This window comes from Typopeltis vanoorti, chromosome 17 (assembly GCF_054136105.1).
Source record: "Typopeltis vanoorti isolate ZY-2024b chromosome 17, IOZ_Tvanoo_1.0, whole genome shotgun sequence".
Taxonomy (NCBI): Eukaryota; Metazoa; Arthropoda; class Arachnida; order Uropygi; family Thelyphonidae; genus Typopeltis; species Typopeltis vanoorti.
Window position 1 is genome coordinate 98,608,433 of NC_143565.1, and position 24,877 is coordinate 98,633,309.

Here is a 24,877-nt window from a genome sequence, read left to right on the forward strand (position 1 = left end):
TGTTTGAATGACCAAATATAATCTAAACAATATAAAGATATCATTATTCTAATTTTAATAGAAACTGTTTTTGCATTTGATTCAAGGCAAAAACATTCCAGATCTGAAACCAAATTTAAATATAATAATATGACCACTGAAAAAATTAAAAACAAGATCTAGATCTTAGAGGCTGAATGGAAAATTCTGAACAAAATGTTAGACTCAGCAAGGAAGCATTTGGCAAAGTTGTCAGCAAAAATAAAAAAACATTAAGAACTATATGATGGACAATTTAAAAAAAAAGAGTTTATAAAAAAAAAGAAGAAATCATATAAGTTCTTGGCAAATAAATCAGTTTATATTTCTTAGAAAGCATAAAAAATGAAGGAAAGCCGATAAACAAATGTCACAGAACAATTTTGGAAAGAAAAACAAAGTGACTAGACTGAGTTAAGTTAACATTATTTTAACTATTAATTGTGCTTATTCTTCAGCAAGTTTGCCTGTTTTCTGCAGAATCAAAACCAAGGCAAGAAAAAATCCTGCAATCTTCACGTGATACTTGCTAACGTACTTTAACGTAAAATTCTTAATATATAGATTCCTCATGTTTTCTCAGTGGAATTCAAACCTATTTTTTCCAAAGGCTGAAAATAGGGGGAAAAGGTTGACAATAAGGGAGAAATAGTGACGGTGGTTTTCAGACATTATGGCGTGAGACAAAGGTGAATAGAATGATAAATGAAACCAGGTGTATAGCAACATCCGATAATGAAAAGGGTAGTGAACAGGAAATATATAAACAAATTAGTAAAGCAAATAAGAAAATGGTGATCATTATAGGTGATTTTAATTATGGCAAATATACTGGGATGACAAAATAGCAACTGGAAGTAAAGAAAATGAATTTCTTGAGTTTTTGAGGTTCATGAATTTGATCATCTCATCAGAGGATGCTGTTATAAACGATGTGTCAGATCCCACCCCCTACAGTTACAGTTGGTGAGAGTGACCATAAAGTGATTATCTAAGTGATTGCCAGCCATGTGAGGACTTCTGTGAGGAAAGGATATATGTGGGACTACAATGCTGGTGATTATGAGAAGTTCAGGAGACAGCTTGCAACTATAGCATGGAATGAAGAGTTGGGTGGAAAGAAGATCAATGCTGCTTGAGCGATATTCAAGAAGTATCTATTAGAAGCAATGTCTAAGTGTATTCCAAAGATCAGAAAGTTAAATAAAGTAGGTATGAAATGGGTGAATGAAGAGATTAAGCATGCAATACAAAGCAAAAAGGCATTATGGAGGCAACATAAGACTAGTGGTAATAATCAATTCCATGAGGAATACAAAAAACAGGCAAAGAAGGTGACTTGATTGATAAGGGTAGCAAAAGTTCAGTATGAGCAGCAATTAACTAATGAATCTGCAAAAACATATCCTATGGAGTTCTTTCAACATGCAGCCAGCACAAAAAATTATTATGGTAGGATGACATTGACTGGATAAAATGGTATAAGAACAACTACTGCAGAGAATATAGTTGAGATATTTAATGAACAGTTGATAAAGGTCCCTCATCTGTATGAATGTAATACCATAGAGAGGTTGAGAGCAGAGGAGGATGATGATGAGAGACTGACTATGAGTGAGGATAGTATATTGGGAATTAAGCAAACTTGATATTAATAAGGCTGTGGGACTTGATAATATTTCATCATGTATTTTGTAGGAATATGCCAGAGAGCTGACATCTATCTTGCTAGGTCAAGTTCCAAAAGTAAGCTGGAAAAAATTCACCAAAACCCAGAAGCTGTGTTTTCAAAAATCTCGAGTAAAAACAATGCTCATTGTCTTTTTCAACGTGATAGCAGTTATTGAATTTGTCCCTAATGAACAAAGGTCAATACAGAATTTTATATGAATGTTTTGTATTGCCTACTACAAAGAATGAATCGAACATGTTCTTTCATCTAAATTGCATTTAGATGAAAGAACATGTTCTGTTGTCCTGGAACTGTAACCAAATTAAACAATCACATTCATTAAATTTTAGAATGTTTACTTTCCTATACATACATGCTCCATGAAGAAAAGAATACTTTTCTTCATGAAGCATGTACAGTCAAGATAATTATATGTTAAGCAAAATGCTGTGATTTGGCAGTTAAATCATGTACCATGTTATAGATATATTAGGTGTATTATAAAAATAGATAATGATGCAGTGTGAATATATTGCTAAAGAAGAATTCAGGCTTTACATAAACTTGATAATAGTTCTCTTTTATTGTATGCTGTTCGATTTGATATAGTAAATATAAATGAATTATATCTGTCATACTTTTCATAGTATGACAAATATAATGCATTTAAAATCAGTCAGATCTTTATGAAATGCCCTGTGGAATCACTTTAGCTTGCTGAATTTTGATTTTGTTGTTTTAAAAAAATATATCAATAAATTTATAAATTCAATCAATTATCAGCAAGATGAATTTAAGTGAGCTAATTCAACAAAATGAAAATTTATGCTGAACTCATATAATATAAATCTTTTTTTTTGTTATCCCATGGTATTATTACACCAGATCACAGAGGTCAAGTTCATGTATTTTATACAGCACCTTTTCTGAGTTGTTATAGAGTTCACATTTCGAAATATTCATACAGTTTAGCAAATGCATTGGTGATGCTTCCTCGATGTTACAGATTTTGCAGGTGGGGAAGACTTTTATGCCACTGCTAAATTTGATTGGTCTTGTGTGGCCAGTCTTGAGGCGAGAGATCATGGTGGTGGCACTGCGATTAAACTTGATTGGTCTTGTGTGGCCAGTCTTGAGGCGAGAGATCATGGTAGTGGCACTGCGATTAAACTCGATGTTTAATGGTAGTGGCACTGCGATTAGAGTTGATGGTAGCTCCTGGATTTTCTGCTAAGTACCAGTGGTGAGTCATGTCCTGAAGAATTGTTCTTTTTATGGTTTCTTTTTGGATGGTTTTAAAAAGATCGAAATCTGGTCACTTAATGTTGCGGCCATTTTTGTTACTTTATCTGCACTTTCATTTCCCTTTAATCCCACATGGGATAGGATCCATTGGAAGATTACTTCGAAATCCTTATGTAGTTTGTTAATGTTTTTTGCTATATCTCTAAGTATTTCTTGATGGCTAGTGTAGCAGTTCTTACTAGCTTGAAGGGCTGCTAAGGAATCTTGAAAAATATAAACTCCTTTGGGTTTTGTTTGTCCAAATATTGCAGTGCTGTGTTAATGGCTATTAATTCTGCATGGTATCCAATACTGTTAGTTGTTCTTAGTTCTATATTATGAGAGCCATAGATGAGTACGCCACTCCCAGAATTGCCATTTGGATTTTTAAAGCCATCTGTGTAGATCTTTATTGAGTCAGGTCCATATTCCATTATTTTTGAAAGGGCTAATGATCTCAAGATTTCAGGGTTTTCTAGACTTTTTTTCTAATGTTTCCCTATTTCAGAGTTGATAACTATATTTTTCCTGTCTTAATTTGGAGGAAATGCTGGGTAGTCGGCTATCTTATTTGGACAATCCAAGGGAATTTTATTTTCTATGATTTCACGCATTGTTGATTTTTTCTTTATTCTGTTTGCTGGTTTCCAGTTTTTAAAAAGTTCACTTGTTCTATGATGTGCAAGGTTGGCTCTTTTTTCTACAAATTTGGTAAGATTTTCTTGCCATCTAATTTTTAAAGGAACAAGGTTGGATTCGAATTCAGCTATTTTTTCAGGAGTTGTATTCCTTAGTCCACATATGATTTCAGCTGCATTTTTCTGAATTTTTTATAAGCTTGTCTAAACTGGTTTGTAATGTTTGCATCCAGATAGGTGAAGCATATATATATATATAAATATAAATCATAAACTCATAATAACTGCCTTCAATTACCATGAAACAAGCAATTAACACACTTCAAATTACTCTGTAAAAACTCAACACTAGTAATAAACTTAGTTTGCACACAAAAAATAAAATTTTAGAGCACAAAACTGGAATGTACATGATACAGATGTGCAATATCTATTTTTCAGAGCCACATATATAAAAACATCAAAAGCTTACTTCTGTATGGCTGTATTAAAACACACTGTGTGTGTGTGTGTGTGTGTGTGTGTGTGTGTGTGTGTGTGTGTGTGTGTGTGTGTGTGTGTGTGTGTGTGTGTGTGTGTGTGTGTCAGTCAAAGCTTTAACATAAATTTGCAATATCTGATTTCCTTAACCATGTGAAGAAATGCATCAAAATCTTACGATTGTTTAAAAACATAGTTTAAACAGTTGTAACAAAGTTTTTATTCATTTGTAAAAAAATATTTTTCATTGAAATACTCATGCATTTATTTAACTTTTAAAGAAATACTTCAGAAAACTTAACAATGAAACTGAAGAATCAAATCAAATCAGTGCAAAGAAATGAAAAAAAAAAAAAAATTGTAAGAAATGTGGAAAAGAAACATAAATAGTGCCTCAACCTTTCAAAACCAGATAAAATCAAGCATGCAAAAGAAAGGAATTCAAATTACCCATGAAAAGACAAGCATGCACAAAAAATAATTAAAAAAAAACATGAAAATAAAGAAAAAGAAATAGCTTAAAAAAGTACATTTCAGAGACATCTTTACACCTTTTATTTAAAAACGAAAGATAAAGCAGCAGAAAGTTTAAAAGGCAGAAATGAAGTGAAAAGAATGTATGGGGGGTTAGAAAGTTCTGATAAACACCAAGAACTAAAATAATATTAAAGCAAACTGATATAACCACAAGAAACTAGCAGCAGAGTTATGAAGGTAACTTATGTTCTTATATCCTTGTATGTTCTTTCTTCTGGTTACATCAGTTGCTTTAATATCATTTTTGTTCTAGGTGTTTATCAGAACCTTCCAGACCCCCCCCCCTTCATAATATTACTAATAAGAATATTAATGAATTAACATGCTCATGCTAAGTTGTATGATGTGTAACATATTTGATAGGTCAGCACAAATGAATGATATGCATCAAATACCAGAAGAATATCATTCAGGTAACACAAGGGATTATATTTATTTATGGATTTATTTATTTATTTATTTTAGGGATTAATCAGCACTAATTTCATCCAAAACAGAATAATGCATGTGACAAAAGCATGTCAGATGAGTCTTTTTTTAGGAATTCAGTAGTTTTTAGTTAAATAAATTATACTTGACAATAAATTATATTGTTGTTTTAATCTATTTCCCAAGTGTAACAATACACATATCCACAAGGGCATTAAGAGGCAATTCGATAAAAAGTCAACAGTTTTTACATACAATAGCCTAGTAAGGAAGATACTTGATGCAAACATTTGTTGGCCCATGTTTAGCTAATATCAACATTAAAACAAAAATATAACTTCTTAACAAATATAATTTGCTTCCTAACCAAATAAAAAAAAGTTTAGTTCTTCGCTATTTTCAATTTTGTGTGGTATTTGCATTACAAAAAATGGAGAATCTGGCTGTCCAATGAATATATATATTATTTTCATAAAAAAAAACATATTATAAGATTCATTTGGGTTAACTTAGTATGGATACTTAGATGTTGGTTATTATGTTTTTTTGTTTAAGTGAAGAAACTGGCATCTAAGGATAATAAGTAAGGATGTCATTGGGCTGATGTCTCATAAGAACAATTTCCAGATTTTTGATAAAGTGAGGCAGCTATATTTATTTAAATTAGAGGACTGTTGTAGAGCTGTGGAAAATTCCAAAAACAGTCTCTTAGATTAAACAAAGTAATTTTTTTACTCATTCAGTCTGATAATCTGAATCAATGCCATAATAAGCAACTCCAAATAGCTGTAGTGTAGATCTGATGAATTTTTAATGTTCATTTCAGTTTGACAAAATATGGACATTTGAAGGAGCAGGGAATACTGCAGATACGATGATAGTGAGAGATTATATAGTGGTGGAGAGGATCTTTTGGTGAGTGGAGGGGAGTCTAAAGCATTTTTTAAAAAGCATTCCATGAAAAGATTGATGGAATCCCCATCAATCTTTTGTAAGTTTTGTCCTACTATTTAAAATAACCAGAGTGCATGATAAAAATAAACTTCAAAGGTACTTCAAAGCATCTCATAAAACTTCTATTTGATAAGTGCAACAAGAAAATGACAAACATTCTTAGTAAAAGTGGCAACTGATTGGAATAGCTACAAAAATTAGTACAAAAATATTAAAGCACTTATGGTCCATGCTGCTGGAAAAAAATTGCCAAAAGTAGGTCTGAAATCTAGATGCAAATGCTCAGTTATCTTTAGTAATTATGGGATTAGTAAGGATGAATGTAAAATATTTTTCAATATCCTCATAAATTTGAAGCATGTTATTACATAATATTCATAGATTTGTTTTTCAACTGATTCTTCATGCAACTTATTTTGTAATATGATATAAGCATGCGAAAGATGAAAAGCTTTCATGCAGAGAAAATAATAGATATACAGTACAGATAGAAAGAAAAAAAATAAATAAAGGGACAGACTTAGAGATTGAAAAAAATAAAAGTACTTGAAATACCTGGACTACAAATTCCACCAACAGAATTGCGTCGTGGTGAACCAACATAAGCAAGTCCAAGAATTCCACCATCAAACTTCTGGTCAGTAAACAAATGAGCAAGGCAAAACCAACGATGATTCAAGTTGCGAGAAAATACCTATTTTGGAACACATACACATGTAAATATGTTAAAACTTATTAAAGGCACTGATTTCAGGTGCATTCTTTTTTTATTTAGTGCATTTTTTTAGAAATTATGCAGTTACATAATTGTATTAGTCAAAAACTTTTGGAATGTTAAAAGAAATACACAGCAATCAATATATAAATACAAAAAATACAAACACTTGTACAAGTATTACACATAAATACTTTTTTTTCTGCATAGTATTTTGGAGATTCATTTTAAGAAACACATACAGATATCACAAAACAAAATTTGCTATCTGTAAAGTTAAAGCCTTTTCAAACACAAAGTAGTGACTCTATTTGGAAACACAGGGATAAATCTAAATGGGGGATATCTAGAATTCACGTTGCAGAAAATATTCAAGAAAGAATGCCGAAAAAAAATTAACTATATGACATGAAAGTTATCTAAATTTATTTCATTATTATCATTATTTAAATGTGAATCTCACTTATAAAAAATTGTAAACCTAAGAACACGAATACTGTGGGTTAGATATTCTAGAAATCCTGCTCAGGACATCAAACATTGCAATTTTACAAGCCACTAGACACCTCTAATAAGTAGGATGGTAGTCTCATATAAAGGGAAGGAAACTGTCTATTACCACAGAAACATTCCCAAACATTAATGTCACAGTGGGATTTTACTTTATAATTTGTTGGTTGGAAAGTGATACCTACTTAGCCAACTAGGCAGGTGGTTTACAATTAAAAGAATATATTGCTCTTCTGAATCTTCTCTTTATTTTTTATACACTGTTATAGTGAAAATTTGAATACAAAATGTAAGTGGGAGAGGTATGTGGAAAGAAAAAATGACTAGTGGCACCAGTATTTTATTTTGGGAGGGGGGGGGGAGCTTTCATATAAGGGAGGGAGCTAGCATTATTCTCAGCTGTGGCTGCCACGTGTTGTTGCTCACATAAGTCATTATTTTTTAGTAGATATTGGCAATATTCCTAATCCTAATCCTGTGGCCTCCTCTCTTTGAGAGGGATGCAGCTGATTGCTAGGGAGATATGACGTAAAGTGGTTCCCATTGCCTTCCTTGCCATAAATATTTATGACTGTAGCCATGTGTGTTTCAAGGGGCCGGTTTGCCTGTTTTGAGGAATGAAAAACCCAAGTTACCAGGAGAAAAAAACCTCCACCTCCATATGAGACTGATTAACTCACCTTTAGTCAAAAGAGACCAGATAAAGGTTCCTCACATCATGGATGGAAATCGAACCCAAGATGATCAAGCATGCTCATCAGCAATATAAAGAACACGTAAGAAGTGCAACTAGTTCAGAGTTACTAAATGATCATTTTGCAAAGGACTGCAGAATGGGATAAAGAAAATGGCTAAACAATGATACTGTGGACTTTGCAAAGGAATTTGACAGAATACAACATGGAAAAACTATTACATAAATTGGAGCAAATGGGAATGGATATGAGGCTGGTGGCATCGATTCAGGGTGGCTGATAAACAGGCTGCAGAGGGTGGTGTGTGGTGGAGTGGAATCAATGCATGCAAATCAGGTGACTAGTGAAGATTTGAAGTGGGATATTCAGTTGTTTGCCGATTATGTAAAACCAGGGAGGACAATAGTTGATGAGGTGTAGATATCTTACAGAATGATTAAAATCAATTGGCAGTGTGGGCAATGGACGATGGTTGTCAATTCAATATTATGTTGGTAATGCACTTTGGGATGAAAAGATTACACACTTTGTATCATATTGATGGTACTAGTTTAAAGGAAATTGATGAGGCTAGGGATCTGGGGATGATGGTGGATAGAGAATTGAAATTTTGAGGTCATATTGCAAGAGTTGGTAAAATAGTTCAGAGGATTGCTTGAATGCTGAAGAACACGTTGCCAAATAAAGATAGGGAGTTATTATCCCTCTTTATAAATGATTCAGCCACAAGTTGACATATTGTTATATGTCAAACATTGTAGAGCATTTGATGAGAAGAGAGCTGTATGTATAACATGGATTACATCTGAACAGGGAAGCACATTTGAAAAGAATGCTGTTCTCTAAATATATAAACATGTTGAGAAAGGGAAACTAAACTTGCTGGTGTGTGGGGGGGGAGATTCCATGTGTGGGTGAATGGTGGCTTGTGTATCATGAAGCAGAATTATTACACTGTGTATCATGAAGCAGAATGAAGACTGGGGAGGAAAATATGCATAATAAAGAAGCTTAATGGAAGCAAAAATAAGGGGAATGAGTTTGTGTCTTCAATTGACTCTGTCTAAAGATTAATGGTGCTGCTGAAATATAATTGAATACAATAATAAATATTCTGACAGGCTTTAGAAAAAGAAACTGACACAATGAAAAAGGAAAAGTTGGTCATTGTTGTTGGGGATCTAAATAACAGAGTAGGAAATGATTGCAAGACATACAAAAATATTTTGGGAAAATTTGGAGAAAAGAACAAAGCTAATAATAATGGCAAATATCTGTTGGATTTCTGCTCAGGACATGGACTGGTTATTACTAACACCATGTTCCAACATAAAAATGTGCACAAATTCACATGGAGAGAAGAGGCAAGGAATAAGAAAAGTCTCATTGACTATGTTATTGTTGATAGTGATGTTTTCTCCCTGGTGCAGGACACCAGAGTGTACAGAAGATTTTAAATTGGAAGCGATCACTATTTAGCCTTGAGCAGGATAAAATTAAATTTAATTTCATATTGAAAAGAATGACATGTAAGAAAGTTTTAAAACGAATAAAAGTTGAGCAGCTTTCAGATGTGAACTATAGACTAAAATACACAAAGATTATTGAAGAAAAAATGAAAGAGTTTGAGAACAGGAATCAAACCTTGAAGATTCAGTGGCAAACTCTGAAGAAAACATTGATTGATTCTGCCAGAGAGGCATGTGGTGAGGTTGTCTGCAAAGATAAAAAAATCAGAACTCCCTGGTGGACACAGAAAGTTAAAGAGGCAGTGAAGGAAAAGAAGAAAGCATATCAAAAGTTCCTGGCAAATAAGTCAGCTTGTGCTCTTAGAGATTACAGAGACAAATGCAAGAATGCTAAACACAGTGTAACTAGCTAAACAAAAGTCATGGGAGGACTTTGGCAAGAATATAGAAAATAAATATCAAGACGGTAGCAAAATATTCTATAGGTTGTTGAAGAAGCTTAGGAATGGAGGAAAGAGTGCTGTAAAAGGAGTTAGAAATGATAAAGGTGACATGAAAACGGAAGAAAAAGATATCCTTGAAGTATGGAGTAATTACTTTGAAAAACTGCTAAATGAAACAAGCAGTGATGACAGCACAGTGGTAAAAAACACTGACCAGGCATGCAGTCAGGAATCCATATCCATACTTGAAGTAGAAAAAGCCATCAAAGGCTTGAAATGTGGAAAGGCAGCAGGAGTAGATGATAAATCGACTAGAAATGCTGAAATATGGTGGTATAAGAGTCTTACAGTGACTGCACTGCATAGTTCAGAAAGCCTGGACAGAGGAACGAATTCCCGATGATTGGAGTAGAGCTCTCATAGTACCCATATATAAAAAGGGAAATAAAACTGAATGTGAGAATTACAGAGGTATTTCCATACTGAGTGTTCCTGGCAAGATCTATGCAAGTATACTTGAGAAACGGTTGAGAAGAATTGTGGAAGAAAAGCTTGGTGAAGAACAAGCTGGATTCAGGCCAAATAGAGGCTGCCAGGATCAGATCTTCACTTTACGACAAATAGTCGAGAAATCATGGGAATATAACAAAGATCTGTATTTAAGTTTTGTCGATTTGGAAAAGGCATAGGACAAGGTGCCAAGAGAGAAGCTATCCAATACACTACAGTTATATGGTGTCAATGGGGCATTATAGCAAGCAATATTTAGTCTTTATTTGAGTTGTAAGTCAGCAGTTAGAATTGAAGGAAGTACAGGAAGATAGTTTAATGTTAAATCTGGTGTGAGACAAGAATGTACATTATCCCCTCTGTTATTCATTATCTATATGGATCACATTATGAAGGAAAGTGGTATTAAACATGATATCAAAATTGGAGAGGTTAATGCCAGCTCTTTGCTTTATGCGGATGATGTTATACTTCTAAATAAATCCGCTACAAGTCTGCAGGATTCTCTGACTAAATTGAGTAGCTGTTGTAATATATATGGTATGAAAGTCAGCAATAAAAAGACAAAGACAATGAAAATAGGCAGAATCACTGAAAATGTCAACTGTATTGTGAATGGAGAACCTGTGGAACAAGTGAAACATTTCAGCTACTTAGGCACGATTTTTACTGAAGATGGTAAATTAAATATAGAAATAGACAACAGAATCAGCAAAGCTGGTATGGTAGGAAGTCAACTGAATAAATTCATATGGAATAAGAGAGAAATTAGTCAGAACACTAAATTAACTGTATACAAGACAGTGTTCAAACCAGTTTTAACTTATGGATCTGAGAACTGGGTCAGAAGTAAAACACTTGACCAAAGACTAGAGACCGCAGATATGAGAGTCCTGAGAAAGATTAGAGGCGTGAACAGATGGCATCAATGGCAGTATCATATTAAAAATGAGGATATTAGGAAAGAACTTGACATTGTCAACATCCAGGAATGCGTTAGCAGAGCTAATCTCAGGTGGTATGGTCACTTAAACAGAATAGGCGAAGAAAGATTAGCAAAACAAGTGTTCTCTGCCAGGTTGGCAGCAAAACGACCCAGAGGAAGACCAAGATATAGGTGGATCGATACTGTACAAAGTGCTTTAGATGATAGAAATATAAGATCTGATAATGTTGGAGTCTTGACAAGTAATAGACTGATTTGGAGGAAAATTGTAGATAGGAAGTGAGTAATGATGTAATTTTTTTCATGTAGTACTATCATATCCTGTACACCCCTTGAGGGTACATGGCAGGAATTTGATGATGATATTCTGACAGGAAAAGAAGTTGAAGAATAGAAAACATTCTCTGTCCTCTCAGGGTAGATAATCAGAAGGGAAATGATACTGATGATTTTGAGAATGCATGAGGAAGTGAAGTTGAATAGGAGAGAATATTTAGTAGAATGTTACGAAAGACCAGGTAAGGATGATGAGCAGAACAAACATTAATGGTATGCACTATCGTTTGCAAGTATCAAACCCCAATTTGCTACTCCTTACTGAACTTCAACTGCCATTATCCATAACTGTTCACTATCTGCTTCAACTATATCATGCTTAATGGCTTCTGTAAGAAGGGCAGCAGAACCTGTGCTTTTTTTTTTTTTCAAGTTTGATATTTCATGACAAAGGTTAGTAAATCTTGAATCCCCTCTACACAATCTACTCTAGCTGAAGATTTCTTTGCCTCACTTTGCTGCCTTCAGCACTTACCCAATTCAGATGACTACATTTTTCTCTGGTAGCAAAAATAAGGTTAATGTCATAGTCTAATCACCCAAAAGCAATATTCTGCTATCTAGCGATATCCAATGATCTTACATTAATTTTTTAGCAGCGGCCAAATTTGTTAAAATAATTAAATAAAAAGGAAAGGATAACTTCTGTTTTTTTTATTAATTATCATGTAGTTAAACATTTCCAAAAATGTATACTGGTAGTGGAAAAATGCATTATTTCTTGCAATAATTAGAAATGTTAATATAAGAAAGCTTTGTTACTTACTGCCCGTCGAAAACTATTTGATTGCGATAATTTTATTTGCAAAAAGAACTCACCTCTAGTGTACTTTTTTATTTCTGTAACATAAACTTGGAGAAGAAATTACTGAACTTTCCGATGACGTTTTCATGGCACTGAAGAACTGCTGACTTGTTTACAAGTGCCCTTCACCTCACTGCCATGTTGATTACCATATTAGACAGTAGTGCACTTGCATGAACATCGTACTTCTGAAATGGAAGTAGAATGAGTGCAAGAGAGAAAAATAGAACAGCTGTTGCGTTCATTAGAAGACAGAAAGAGATGGCATTCTAGAAGGGAGTTGGAAGTTTTAGGGGAGAAAACAGTTTTAATGAATTTCTTAAGCCAAAAGGGCAGATAAGTGTTATGAGAGAAACAAATAGTTATCCCAAAATTAACAGATGAATTTCCTTTATATGAAGAAAAATTATGAAAGATTAAAAGTGATTATATAGTTTCTCCCGAAGCATCGGACAGTTTTTTTCGATACCGTATACAGAAAGTGTATTCCAGATAAGTGTTATAAACTTCTAAGAGCTGAACTTTTTTCTATTTAAGGATAATGATGAAGCTTCCACAAGGAAACTGGTAACTTTAAAATTATCTTCAGATTCTAAAGAAAGAGGAAAGGAACTGATGCTCCAAAGAAGATATGAAAGTAATATGTTCTTATTTTTAAAGAAAGACTGTGCAAAAGATTTTTTTTTTGCACTACTCCCACCTTAGAAAGAACTTCCAGTATTTTTGATTTTCTGAATAAAATGAAAAAAGTCTCCATACGTCCTAACAATTTTCCTGCATACAATGAAATTATTCAACTTTGTCATTCACTCTGATCATTTTCTTTATCAAAACAGAATCTACAGACAAGGGTAAAATTCATTTTGGGTACATTATATAGATGAAGTTTTTTGTGATCTGGTTCCATAACATATCTGCCTTTCTAGCAAACAAACATTCTACATCCAAGAATTAATAAAATTAATTCTTGGATGCAGATCCAAGAAATAGAAATTATGGAAACAGAAAATGAAAACAAATTATTCTTCTTATACATCCTACTCCTCTACCCATCATCAGGTGAACTGATTATATCTGTTTATCAAATGTCTACCTTCATTGGACGCTATAATCAAAAGATTCGAATTATCAAAATGACATGCTCACATCATTTGCTCTATACCATAACAACAACTACAGTAAGAACTTTTAAATCGAACAACATTGAAACTCAATGGATTCTCACACCGGACCACACACTTTTGGATTCCTATATCCCTAGCTCAAATATCAAGAAGCAGTACATAGATTCCCTATTTCATACATTTCTGACATCTCAGAACCAATTTCTAGAATTATTCAGAAGTACAATCTAGTGGCTACATTTATTACAATCAACAAACCATTATGATCATGGGTTCCATCTTCTAAAGATATACGTACCCCTCTTGCTCTTCCTGATGTCTACCAAATTCTTTTACTGTCACCTTTTGTATTTTGGACAAACTGGACATTCAGTGGAAAAAATAATACAACAGCAGTCTTACATCATCAATAAGAAATCTGAAAAATCTGTCCTTGCAAAACATAAATATGAATCACAATATCACTGTCTGAAACACACTTATTCCATTCTTGTCATTCTAAATTTGAATGTTTATTTAAAGAAAACACCTTACTTCTTCATCCAAATCTGAACTGGAATGACTGCTTTTCAATATCAAAGATATGGGAGAGTTATTTTAATTACACATCAATAAAGTTTTAATTAATAATATAATGTCTCCTCAGTTATGTCTTTGCATTGTGTCATGTATAACATGACAATGGTCATGATATTGTCAATGGATTGCAAGGGGACATTCAGTTGTTTGCTGAATGTGAAGTTGGGAAGAGTTATCAGTAAAAGTGCAGATGTGGAAGCCCTGCAAGAGGATTTGAATAAACTAGACAGATGGGCAAATGAATGGGAGTATCGGTTTAATTCAGCAAAATGTAAAGTCTTGAGGTTTGGGACCATCGATGGGAGGATGCATACACGATTGGAGGAGGTAGGGGAGACAAGAGACCAGGTGATGATTGATAGAAAATTGAAATTCAGGGATCATATTGCAAAGGTGGTGAGGGTAACTCAGAGGATTGCTGCAATACTGAGAAGGACGCTGACCTGCAGAAATAAGAGTTATCATTCTGTTGTATAAGACCCTGATCAGACCACACTTAGACTATTGTTCTCAGATTTAGTCCCTAGGATTTGAAGGGGATAAATTGACTGTGGAAAGGGTACAGAGGCAGATAACAAAGATGGTTTCAGGACTGTTCAATATGAGTTATGAGGATCGATTGAAGGAATGCGGACTGCAGAGTTTGGTGGATAGAAGAAGGAGAAGTGATACGATCGAGATTTTTAAACTGTTGAGAGGCAGTTACAAGGTAGACAGTGGAGAGTTCTTTCACTTGATGGAATGGCGGGAAGGAGCGATGACAAGGGCCCATCCCTGGAAGTTACAAAAGGAGGCTGTGCGCAAGAGGGTGAGGAGTGGTTTCTTTGCATGGAGGGTGGTTGAACCTTGGAATGCACTGCCTGAGAGAGTGGTTGGAGCAGGAATGGTCAATGGGTTCAAGAAGTGGTATGATTAAATTTGTGTTTCCTAAAAACGACATCCCACGATGAGTCTTTTCACTCCATGGAGGCCTGGATAATAATAACATCACATAGTTTTCACTGTTTCAAAGGAATCCATGGTTCACATTCCACTTTGCATTAAACTACCATTTACCACTTATGTTGGCCTGCAATTTTCAGACTGAAATATATAACCCTTGAATAAATTTAATTCACTTATTTCCTTGTGTTTTTCTGTGAATGGAAGGAAACCACATAGCACAAGTATCTCTAAAAGAACAAACCTCTAGTACATTATTAGTACTGTGGGTAAGGGAAAATGGCTCTAGAAATCAAACTTGGTACTTTTCGTGCCACTTTTGCATTCCACTAAACAAAGTGGTGATTAACACATTAGGCAATGAAATTCACTAATAAACTAGATACCTGATAAACACTTATGCTACAGTGAGATTCAAATCCATAGTTTACTGTTTGGAAAACAAAGATACTATCCACTCCCCTAACTAGGATAACAGAAGGAGATTTTTCTTACCTCTCTTATTTTTCTTTTCCTCTCTTACCACTCCACTGTGCAACAAGTGGAGTGGTAAGAGAGGAAAAGTAGTTTTTTGTTTTCTTTACAATAAAAAAAGCAGGTCTTCTGCAACAATTTTTAAAACTCCATGAAGTTACTGTGATGAAAAATCCAAAAAGAAACTGAACTTTTGATAAAAAATAAAATACAGGTCAATTATAATTCTTCAAATCATTTATTTCAATCAATATTCCCTCAGCTTCAATACAGCATGGTCAATTAATTCGTTAAATGAGTTTTTTATATTGGTTTTTGGGATACTGTTGAGGGTCATGGCTACTGCTGCTTGAACGTTTTCAATGGTGTCGTATCACTTTCCTTTCATCAGCAAATGAAGTCTGGGGGAAGAGAAAGAAGTCACAGGGTGCTAAATTAGGTGAATACGGCAAGTGATCCAACACACAAACTTGGTTTTTGCTCAAAAACTGTCTCACAATGTTCAATCGATGAGATAGTGTGCAAAAGTGACCAGCTACCTGAATCACGATATTCATGCTGTACGAGATGAATTCTCACTATCACTTGCTTCAAAACTTCGAGATAAAACTCACCATTGACCATTTGGCCAGGCAGAATGAATTCTTTATGGATAATGCCCTTGGAATCGTAGAAACAAATCAGCATTGTCTTTACTTTTGACTTCTCCAAGCGACTTTTTTTCGGATGCCCCCCTCTTCTGGTAGTCTCCACTCAGCATTCTGGTGCTTTGTTTCAGGCCTATACTCAAAACACCACATTTCATCACCAGCAACAATTGTTTCAAGGAAGTTTGAGTCCTTACTTTTAAAGAGTCCTTTCAGTGTTTTCAATTTGATACATTTTTTGGTCGTCGGTCAACTTCTGGGGAATAAATCGCGAATTCAATTTATGAAGGCCCAAAGTCTCACTCAAAATGTTGTGCACAGTTGATTTTGGAATGCCCAATTCATCTTCAATCAATCTCACAGACGATTTCACTTTTTTTTGGATGTTAACTTCACTCAGTCCAGTTTTTGGACGGCCCGGCTTTTTGTTATCCTCAAGCATCTCATGACCACTTTGAAATCGCTTGAACCACTCGCAAACTTGAGTACGGGATAAGCATTCATCACCATATGCTTTTTGAAGCATTTCATGCGTTTCGGTAAAACTTTTACCAAGTTTAACACAAAAGTCAATCGCAGCTCTCTGTTTGAAACTCATTTTCCGACCGTTCGTCAAAACACACTATCACTCTTGGCACTATAACTCAGCTTCTAATGAAATAAATGTCAAAAAGAGTTGACACAACACTAATGAAGGCTGCCGCTTTCGACAATAAAAAGATACAAGAGGTGGCGTCACTAGTTTCTTCTATTTTCGAATAGTTCGGTTTCTTTTTTTGGATAGAGGGTATATATATATATATATTTAGAAAGATATTTAATGACTAAAAAACTGAGAATTAATTAAAAACTTTAATGATAAAAAATCACAACTATTTTCAGCTTTTTACAGCCTTCATGAGGAAGAGGAAACAATAATAAAAACTGAAGATTCTAAAAAACTGAAAAGCACAGATAAATTGCTGTACATAATTGAAATAAAAAATGATGATTTTCAAGGTCACTCAATTTCCTGGGATAGATCTGAAAACATTTTCTGCTGCCATGATGAATTTGAAAGAAAGATAGTGAAATCCAGGGAGAGCGTCCTTAATCCTGAACATTTAAACAACAATTTAAGCTATAACATCCCTGATAGCCATACTGCTGTTATTCAGTACTGGCATTCTCGAGAATCTGCTACCACGCATACAACAAACAGTGGCACGTAAAATAGAAAAACTTGAATGTTAATACAACGTTTTTTATTTCAATTATGTACTGCAATTTATCTGTGCTTCTCAGTTTTTTAGAATCTTCTGTTTTTATTATTGTTTCCTCTTCCTAAAAAGATACCTGATGAAGGCTATAAAAAGCCGAAACTAGTTGTGTTTTTTTATCATTAAGCTTTTAATTAATTCTCGGTTTTGTAGTCCTTAAATATCTTTCTAAATGTATCGAAGTAACCGAGTCAATGCTCATGAATACATATATATATATGTAGAAAGTATTTTGCCTTGGGTATAATAAATGTTAAAGATACCAAGCTATTTTAAACCTGGTTTTACTCCATTTCCCAAGTAAGCAAACAGACAAGCTGTGTTATATATATATATATAATATATATATATATATGTGTGTGTGTGTGTGTTAAAGATACCAAGCTATTTTAAACCTGGTTTTACTCTGTTTCCTAAGTAAGCAAACAGACAAACAAGTCAAGTTTGCACCTGCACATATTGCAAGTCAAGCTGACCCTCAAAGTAGTGCAAGTCAAGGCAACTCATGGTAAAAGTAGAATAAGCTCTGATCACTATTCTTACTATTTACTCTTAATGCACAGCCCATCTCCTTGAGGAGATGTATCACTTATAAAAAGCTACTAAATGTCTTAGGCAAAGCTTACAGCATCAATGTTAATCTAAAGGAAGGAATAAACATTGACAAAAGAGCCTAAAGGGTTTCAACTGGTCAAATATCATTTCAATTCAAGAAAGAATATTAACTAAATTAAGGGAATAAAAATCTCTTATTATTTTACAGCCAGTATGCGAAACTCTGAGATCAAAAACTACGATCTAAGAGTTTCATGCTGAAGAACTATCGGCAATTCGAAGCATAAGTGAACACCTGGTAGTACAACACCAAAGCAACTCTAAGCAAAGGTGGAGCAAGCTTCTTCATTATCCTTGGTATTTTCTCATAATGTAAAACACAGCTCTTAGGAGATGTAATACTGCCTTACATTATGAGGAGAGGTCACTATCCAGACCGGTTTCAACCTTTTTGAGGTCTCATCAGTGCGTAGGTATGCCTGGCTGATATCAAAGTTTAAGTGAAAAGAACTTACATACCTTCACTATACGAATGCCAGAAAGATGTGCCCATATATTATAACTAAGATAAAAAGCCAAAAGGCTATTTTTTCTGGGGAAGTTAATTAAATTAAGGGGATAAAAATTCCTTATTATTTTACAGCCAGTATGCGAAACTCTGAGATTGAAAACTACGATCTAAAATAATAAGGAATTTTTATCCCCTTAATTTAATTAACTTTGCCAGAAAAATAGTCGTTTGGCTTTTTATCTTAGTTATAATATATGGCACACCTTTCTGGCATTCGTATAGTGAAGGCATGCAAGTTCTTTTCACTTAAACTTTGATATCATATCAGCCAGGTATACCTACTAACTGATGAGACCTCAAAAAAGGTTGAAACTGATCTGGGTAGTGACCTCTCCTCATAATGTAAGGCAGTATTACATCTCCTAGGAGCTATGTTTTACATTATGAGAAAATATCAAGGATAGTGAGGGAGCTTGCTCCACCTTTGCTTAGAGTTGCCTTGGTGTTGTACTACCAGGTGTTCACTTATGCTTGGATTCACCGATAGTTCTTCAGCATGAAACTCTTAATTTGTAGTTTTCGATCTTAGAGTTTCGCATACTGGCGGTAAAATAATAAGGGATTTTTATCCCCTTAATTTAATTAACATTGCCAAAAAAAATAGCCATTTGGCTTTTTATCTTAATATTAAATAACCTTCTTTTTTTCAGCTAGATATATAGAAACTATAAAGTTTCAAAATTGACAGGGAAAATCATTAGAACCATTAATAGAAAGTAGCAACCAAAACAGATCACAATTAATAATGAAAAAGGCAAAGTATTGATGAATAAAGATAAAATTGTACAGTGGCGGACAAGATACTGTAGTGAGCTATATGAAGAAAAACTAGATTTAGAAGGAGTTGGGAAACTGATTGATGAATTGAAGCAGTTATCACCACCAGGTAATGAGCATCACATGGACATTTTAAGAGGAGAGGTAGAAAAAGCAATAGGATGGCTAAAATATAACAAGAGTCCTGGCAATGATAACATCACTGGAGAAATGATTAAATTTGGTGGCAAAAGTATGGTTACAGAAATGCACCAATTATTTATTATGGTATGGAAGGAAGGAAGGGAAAAGGTCAGAAAATGGCGAAATCAATATTAGTGACATTATTCAAGAAAGGAAATAAGCTAGTATGTAAAAATTATAGAACAACTGCTTCGACAAGTCACATTGGTAAGGTGCTGATATTAACAGAAAGATTGAGAACACAATTGGAAACACACCTTTCAGATGAGCAAGCAGGATTTAGGACAGACAGAAGTACAATTCAACAGATTTTCACAATGCAGTTAACAGCAGAGAAAGGTAGGAGAAAAAATACAAACATATATATTTGCTTTGTTGATTTTCAGAAAGCATTTGACAACATGGACCAGAAAGTGACATTAGCAGTGCTAGAATCCTATGGAACTGACAGAAAATTAATAGCCATATTAAAAGATGTTTATAAGCAGCAGTTAGATAGGTGAGGATTTGGGAAAATGGTTTAGAACAAGCAGAGGTACCAGATGGGGCAGGGGGAAACTAATATCACCAAGCATTTTCATCGCACATTTAGAAAGAGCAATGGACAAAATGAAGGAAGATGCAAAAGAAATATCAGTACACAGGATGAGAATTAACAATCTGTGATTCACAAATGACATTGTTATTATTGAAGACAATGAAAGAGAACTACAAAAAATCCCTGAAACTGTTAAATGAGGAAGGGAAGAGATTTGGACTTGTTATGAATTTGGAAAAAACAAAGATAATGGTATTTAGTGAGAAGAACACGAAACAAAAGATACAATTGGATGGAATGATATAGAAAATGTAGAATAATTCACATAATTGGTTAGTAAAATGACTTATGACTTGGACTGTAAAAAAAAGAAATAAAGATCAGATTGCAAAGGGAAGAACAAATCTGAAGACCATGGATAACATCTGGAAAGTAAAGCAATCAGCCTGCAAACGAAATTAAGAGTACTAGAAACATGCATCTTTAGTGGCGTAGCATATGGATTTGAAATGTGGGTAATAAATGCAAAATCAAGAAAAAGAATTTTGTAAGTGGTTATAAGGTTGCATTTCTCTTTAGAATTTTTTGTTAATTTTTCAGATGTGCCCTGGATATGGTGATAGATTCTGTGTAGTCTCTGTTCTGAAGTGGGGTGAGGTGAGAGGGGTTGCAGTTAAGGGGTTTTAGTATTTTTTGAATTCTGTGGGGGTTGAAGTCACTCACTAACAGAGATTACACATAATCCATCACATTCCATATATCTAAAGCACATCTGAAAAATTAACAACAATCCTAAAGAAATATAAATTTACAACCACTTACAGACCACATAAAAAATTGGCATCTCTTATATGCTCTACCAAAGATCAGTCACATTCCCTAGACCTGCCAGATGTTTACCAGGTCCCTTGCAGTTGCAAACTCCTAATATGGACAAAAGGCAGGACAACCAATATCAGAATCTCTGAATACATGGACCAAACAGTCCACCATTACAGCCATTCTGACATTACTGACCATGTTTTGGACAATCTCCACAGGCTAAGCTGGAAGAAAGCCACCTACTCCACTGCAGCAAATACAAATATGAGAGAGACTAGCATGGAATCTGCTTCAGCCCTAAGAAACTTTCCAAACATCAACAAATTTGGGTACGTGAAACAGTCCTAAAGGATTCTAGGCTCATCTCTGGTTTCCTTTCTTCAGCCTCATTTTACCCAGTGTTACTGCCTGCATGCACATATCATTGTTCTGTGATCTCTGAAGATAGCAATTTGATTTTTCCAAAATATCAGAAGTATTAATTAAAATTATTATAATTAATATTCAGTATATGTTGTAATTTCTTGAAAAATAATAGTTATTAATGTTTATGAGTTATGCATCTCATAAATGAACTTACTGAGAGTTCTCTTTATGAGATACAATTTTCTGTAATCAGACTGCTACAATACTGAGACAAGAGGTTTTTGCTCTCATAAGATTTTTATCTAGATTCTGAGGAGAACAACAGCCGTTAGGTTAATGAAACCTTAATATTCTGGCGTGTCACTGTAGCACGTGACGGTGAATTTGAGCTGTGCTGAAGAAAGCGAGTTTTTAATCGGTGAATAGTACGTTTTTTTACGTTTTTGAGTGCAAAATTGTTTCTCTGGAATACGAGTGTGTTATAGTGGCTGTTTTTTTGAAGTTAGTGCTGCCGCGATATTGTGTATTTTGCTTACCGAGAAGACGGAGCAGATGCATAATGGTGGAAGACAAGACGAAGCTAAGTTTTCATTACTGTATTTAGTTTTATTTAGTGTACTTAATGTTTTGTTTTGCTTGTAATTGTTTATACTTTTCTTATTTATTTATACTCCCTAATACTTATTTGGCATTTATTTTTGAAACTAATTTGAATAATTAACGATTACGCTAGTAGTCCCTCGGCAGTAAAGAATGATGGCGGATTCAGCTGCAGTCGCAAATAGCGTGTCGCCAAGTCCTCCGCCATTTAGGCACTCTATTATAAGCAATATAATAAGGGAGCTTGTGGTATGCAGTATTTGTGGCATGTATGCGTCTCAGGAATTGGATATCTGGCTTGTGAGAGAGGATGGGCTGCATGTGTGTTTAAAGTGCAGGCAGTGGGAGGAAATAAATGCAGCAGATATCTCAATAGCCAACCTTGTTGCTCCAGGAATGGGAAATGAATACAGGAAGATGAGTAGTGTGATAGGAGAGAATGAAGAAAAAAATGTGAATGAGAAAATAATAGTTGATAGTGTAGAAAGCGTGAGTGACTGTGAAAGTTTAGATGGTTTTGTGTGGGAGAGTGAATTTCGATTTAGAGTGACTGACCTGCAGAGGGAGATAGAGGAGCTGAAAGAGGAGGTGGAATGTTTTGGGAGAAGTATGATAAGTATGAAAGATGAGATTAGAAGAATGGAAGAGATAAATGCAAAGCAAATCAGAGTAGGGGAGAGAGAGTTTTGGGAATAATAGGAGAGAAGAGAAATTTGTGAATGATAAAAGAGGAGAGAATGGAAACAGGAGAGAGAGGTATGGAAGTGCTAGAAGAGGAAAGAATGGAAACAGTAGGAGAGACAGAATGAGAGAGAGGTATGGGAATGCTACAGGAGGAGAGAATGGAAACAGTAGGAGAGATGGAATGAGAGAGAGAGATATGGCAGTGCTACAAGAGGAGAGAGAATGGAATGAGAGAGAGGTATGGGAGTGCTAGAAGAGGAGAAAATGGAAACAGTAGGAGAGATGGAATGAGAGAGAGGCATGGCAGTGCTAGAAGAGAAGAGAATGGAATGAATGAGAGAAAGGTATGGGAGTGCTAGAAGAGGAGAAAATGGAAACAGTAGGAGAGAGGGAATGGTAAGAGGTATAATGTATGGGGACTCAATGATCCGTGGTGTTCAAGATAGGATGCGTGAGGAGTGTTTGCCAGGAGGAACGATAGAGAGCATGGCTTTGGCAGTTAAGAGAGGTGAAAGGGTGGATGAGATGATTGTGATGGGGGAACAAATGACTTGAGTGCTGGTAAATAGGGCAGCGAGAGATATGAGATTTTTGCTTGAGGTGGTACGAAAGAAGACACAGAGAGGAAAGATAGTGTGTGTGTGTGTGTGTGTGTGTGTGTGTGTGTGTGTGTGTGTGTGTGTGTGTGTGTGTGTGTGTTGCCTAGGTATGATAATGACGAACTGAGCAGAAGAGCAGTAATATTGAATAACATAATAGCTAGAGTGTGTGACAAGAGAGGAGAGGACTGGAATATGTGGATGCTTGGAGTGTGTCCCAGGGAGGATGGTAGCAGGGGTTGCCTCTTGTGGGAATGGGTACTTGGGAGAAAGGGAACGACATCAAATAACACTGAGCCCAGTGGAGTCTAGAGAGGATAATGCCGGGTATAGAAACAACGACATTTATATGCTATACACTAATGCCAGGAGTATCAGGAATAAGAGAGAAGAATTGGTGGCACAGATAGCATCAGCCTGGAAAAAATTATTGGGATCACTGAGACGTGGTTGACAGAAGAGGATATAATAACAGGAATAGAAGTCGCTGGGTACAGCATTTCTCGGCAGGATAGGAAGGGAAAGCGTGGTGGTGGAGTCCTGCTTATGATAAGTGATGACCTATGTCCTCTAAGAGTGGAGACTTTGGAAGGCAGTGACACTAATGATTTTGCAAGCATATGGTGTGAGGTAGAGGTGGGCAAGACAGGATATTTAGTGGGGTGTTGCTACAGACCCAGGAGTACAGAGGGTGGGACCAGGAAATGTTTAGACAGTTGAGTTTGGCAAGTGCAAGAAGAATGATTGTTATGGGAGATTTTAACTACAGTAGTATAAACTGGGGAGAGGAAGATGCATGTAGCAATAAGGCAGTGGTTCTCAAACTGGGTGCTGCAAATATGCCACAAGGGTGTCGCGAAATTTTGAATCATTCATATTAATTTCACATTGTTCATATTTTATTATCTGAACCTTTATAATAGCTTTTGTTTTGTATGTTTTTGGGTTGGTTGAAAATAAACCAATTTCGTTTAAATAAAATCTGTTTTTTTTTTTGTTAAATACGCATTCCTTCATATCTTTAGTGTCTGTAATATCAATTTATTTATGGGTTATATATGCGAGTCTTTCAGAATCAATTAATCAGCACTTTACTCTCTATAAAAAGCAAATAATACTAGGGGTGCCGTGAAATTTATTTATTGATTTTAGTGTGCCACCAGACAAAAAAGTTTGAGAACCACTGCAATAAGGGAATGGAATTTCTAGAATTCTTGAGGGACAAATGTCTTAGGCAACATGTAATAGAGGGAAAAAGAGGTTCAAGAGTTTTGGATTTGGTTATAGCATCAGAAGTTGATAATAACTGAGATGACATCTCTCCCACCAGTTGGAGAGAGTGACCATATGGTTTTGACTTGGAAAATGAATAGACATGCAGGAGTATCAAAGAGATTTGGAATGTATGTGGAATTATAAGGCAGGTGATTATAATAGTCTAAGACGTCAACTTGGGGAAGTTTCATGGAGGGAGCAATTGGAAGGCTGGGATATCATTAGTGCGTGGGAAATTATGAAAGAATATTTGTTAGCAGCAATGGTAAGTTGTATACCACAAATGAACAAGAGGACACAATTTGGAGTAAAGTGGATGACAAACAATATTACACAGGAATTACATGCGAAAAAGAAGGTGTAGAAGAGATATAAGGAGACAGGAGAAGATGCATGAAGAGTATAAGACACAGGCCAAAAGAGTGACTAGTATGGTAAGGA

The 24,877-nt window shown here is 34.9% G+C and overlaps 1 protein-coding gene across 1 annotated transcript in view; it reads right to left on the reverse strand.

The window, feature by feature from the left end:
• The window catches only part of Tace (ADAM 17-like protease Tace), a 238,743-nt gene that overhangs the window by 140,846 nt on the left and 73,020 nt on the right, over window positions 1–24,877 (reverse strand). Inside the window, exon 7 of the mRNA XM_090406973.1 lies at window positions 6,568–6,706. Coding sequence (XP_090263099.1) covers window positions 6,568–6,706 — 139 coding nt within the window. The remainder of the gene's footprint in view (window positions 1–6,567; window positions 6,707–24,877) is intronic.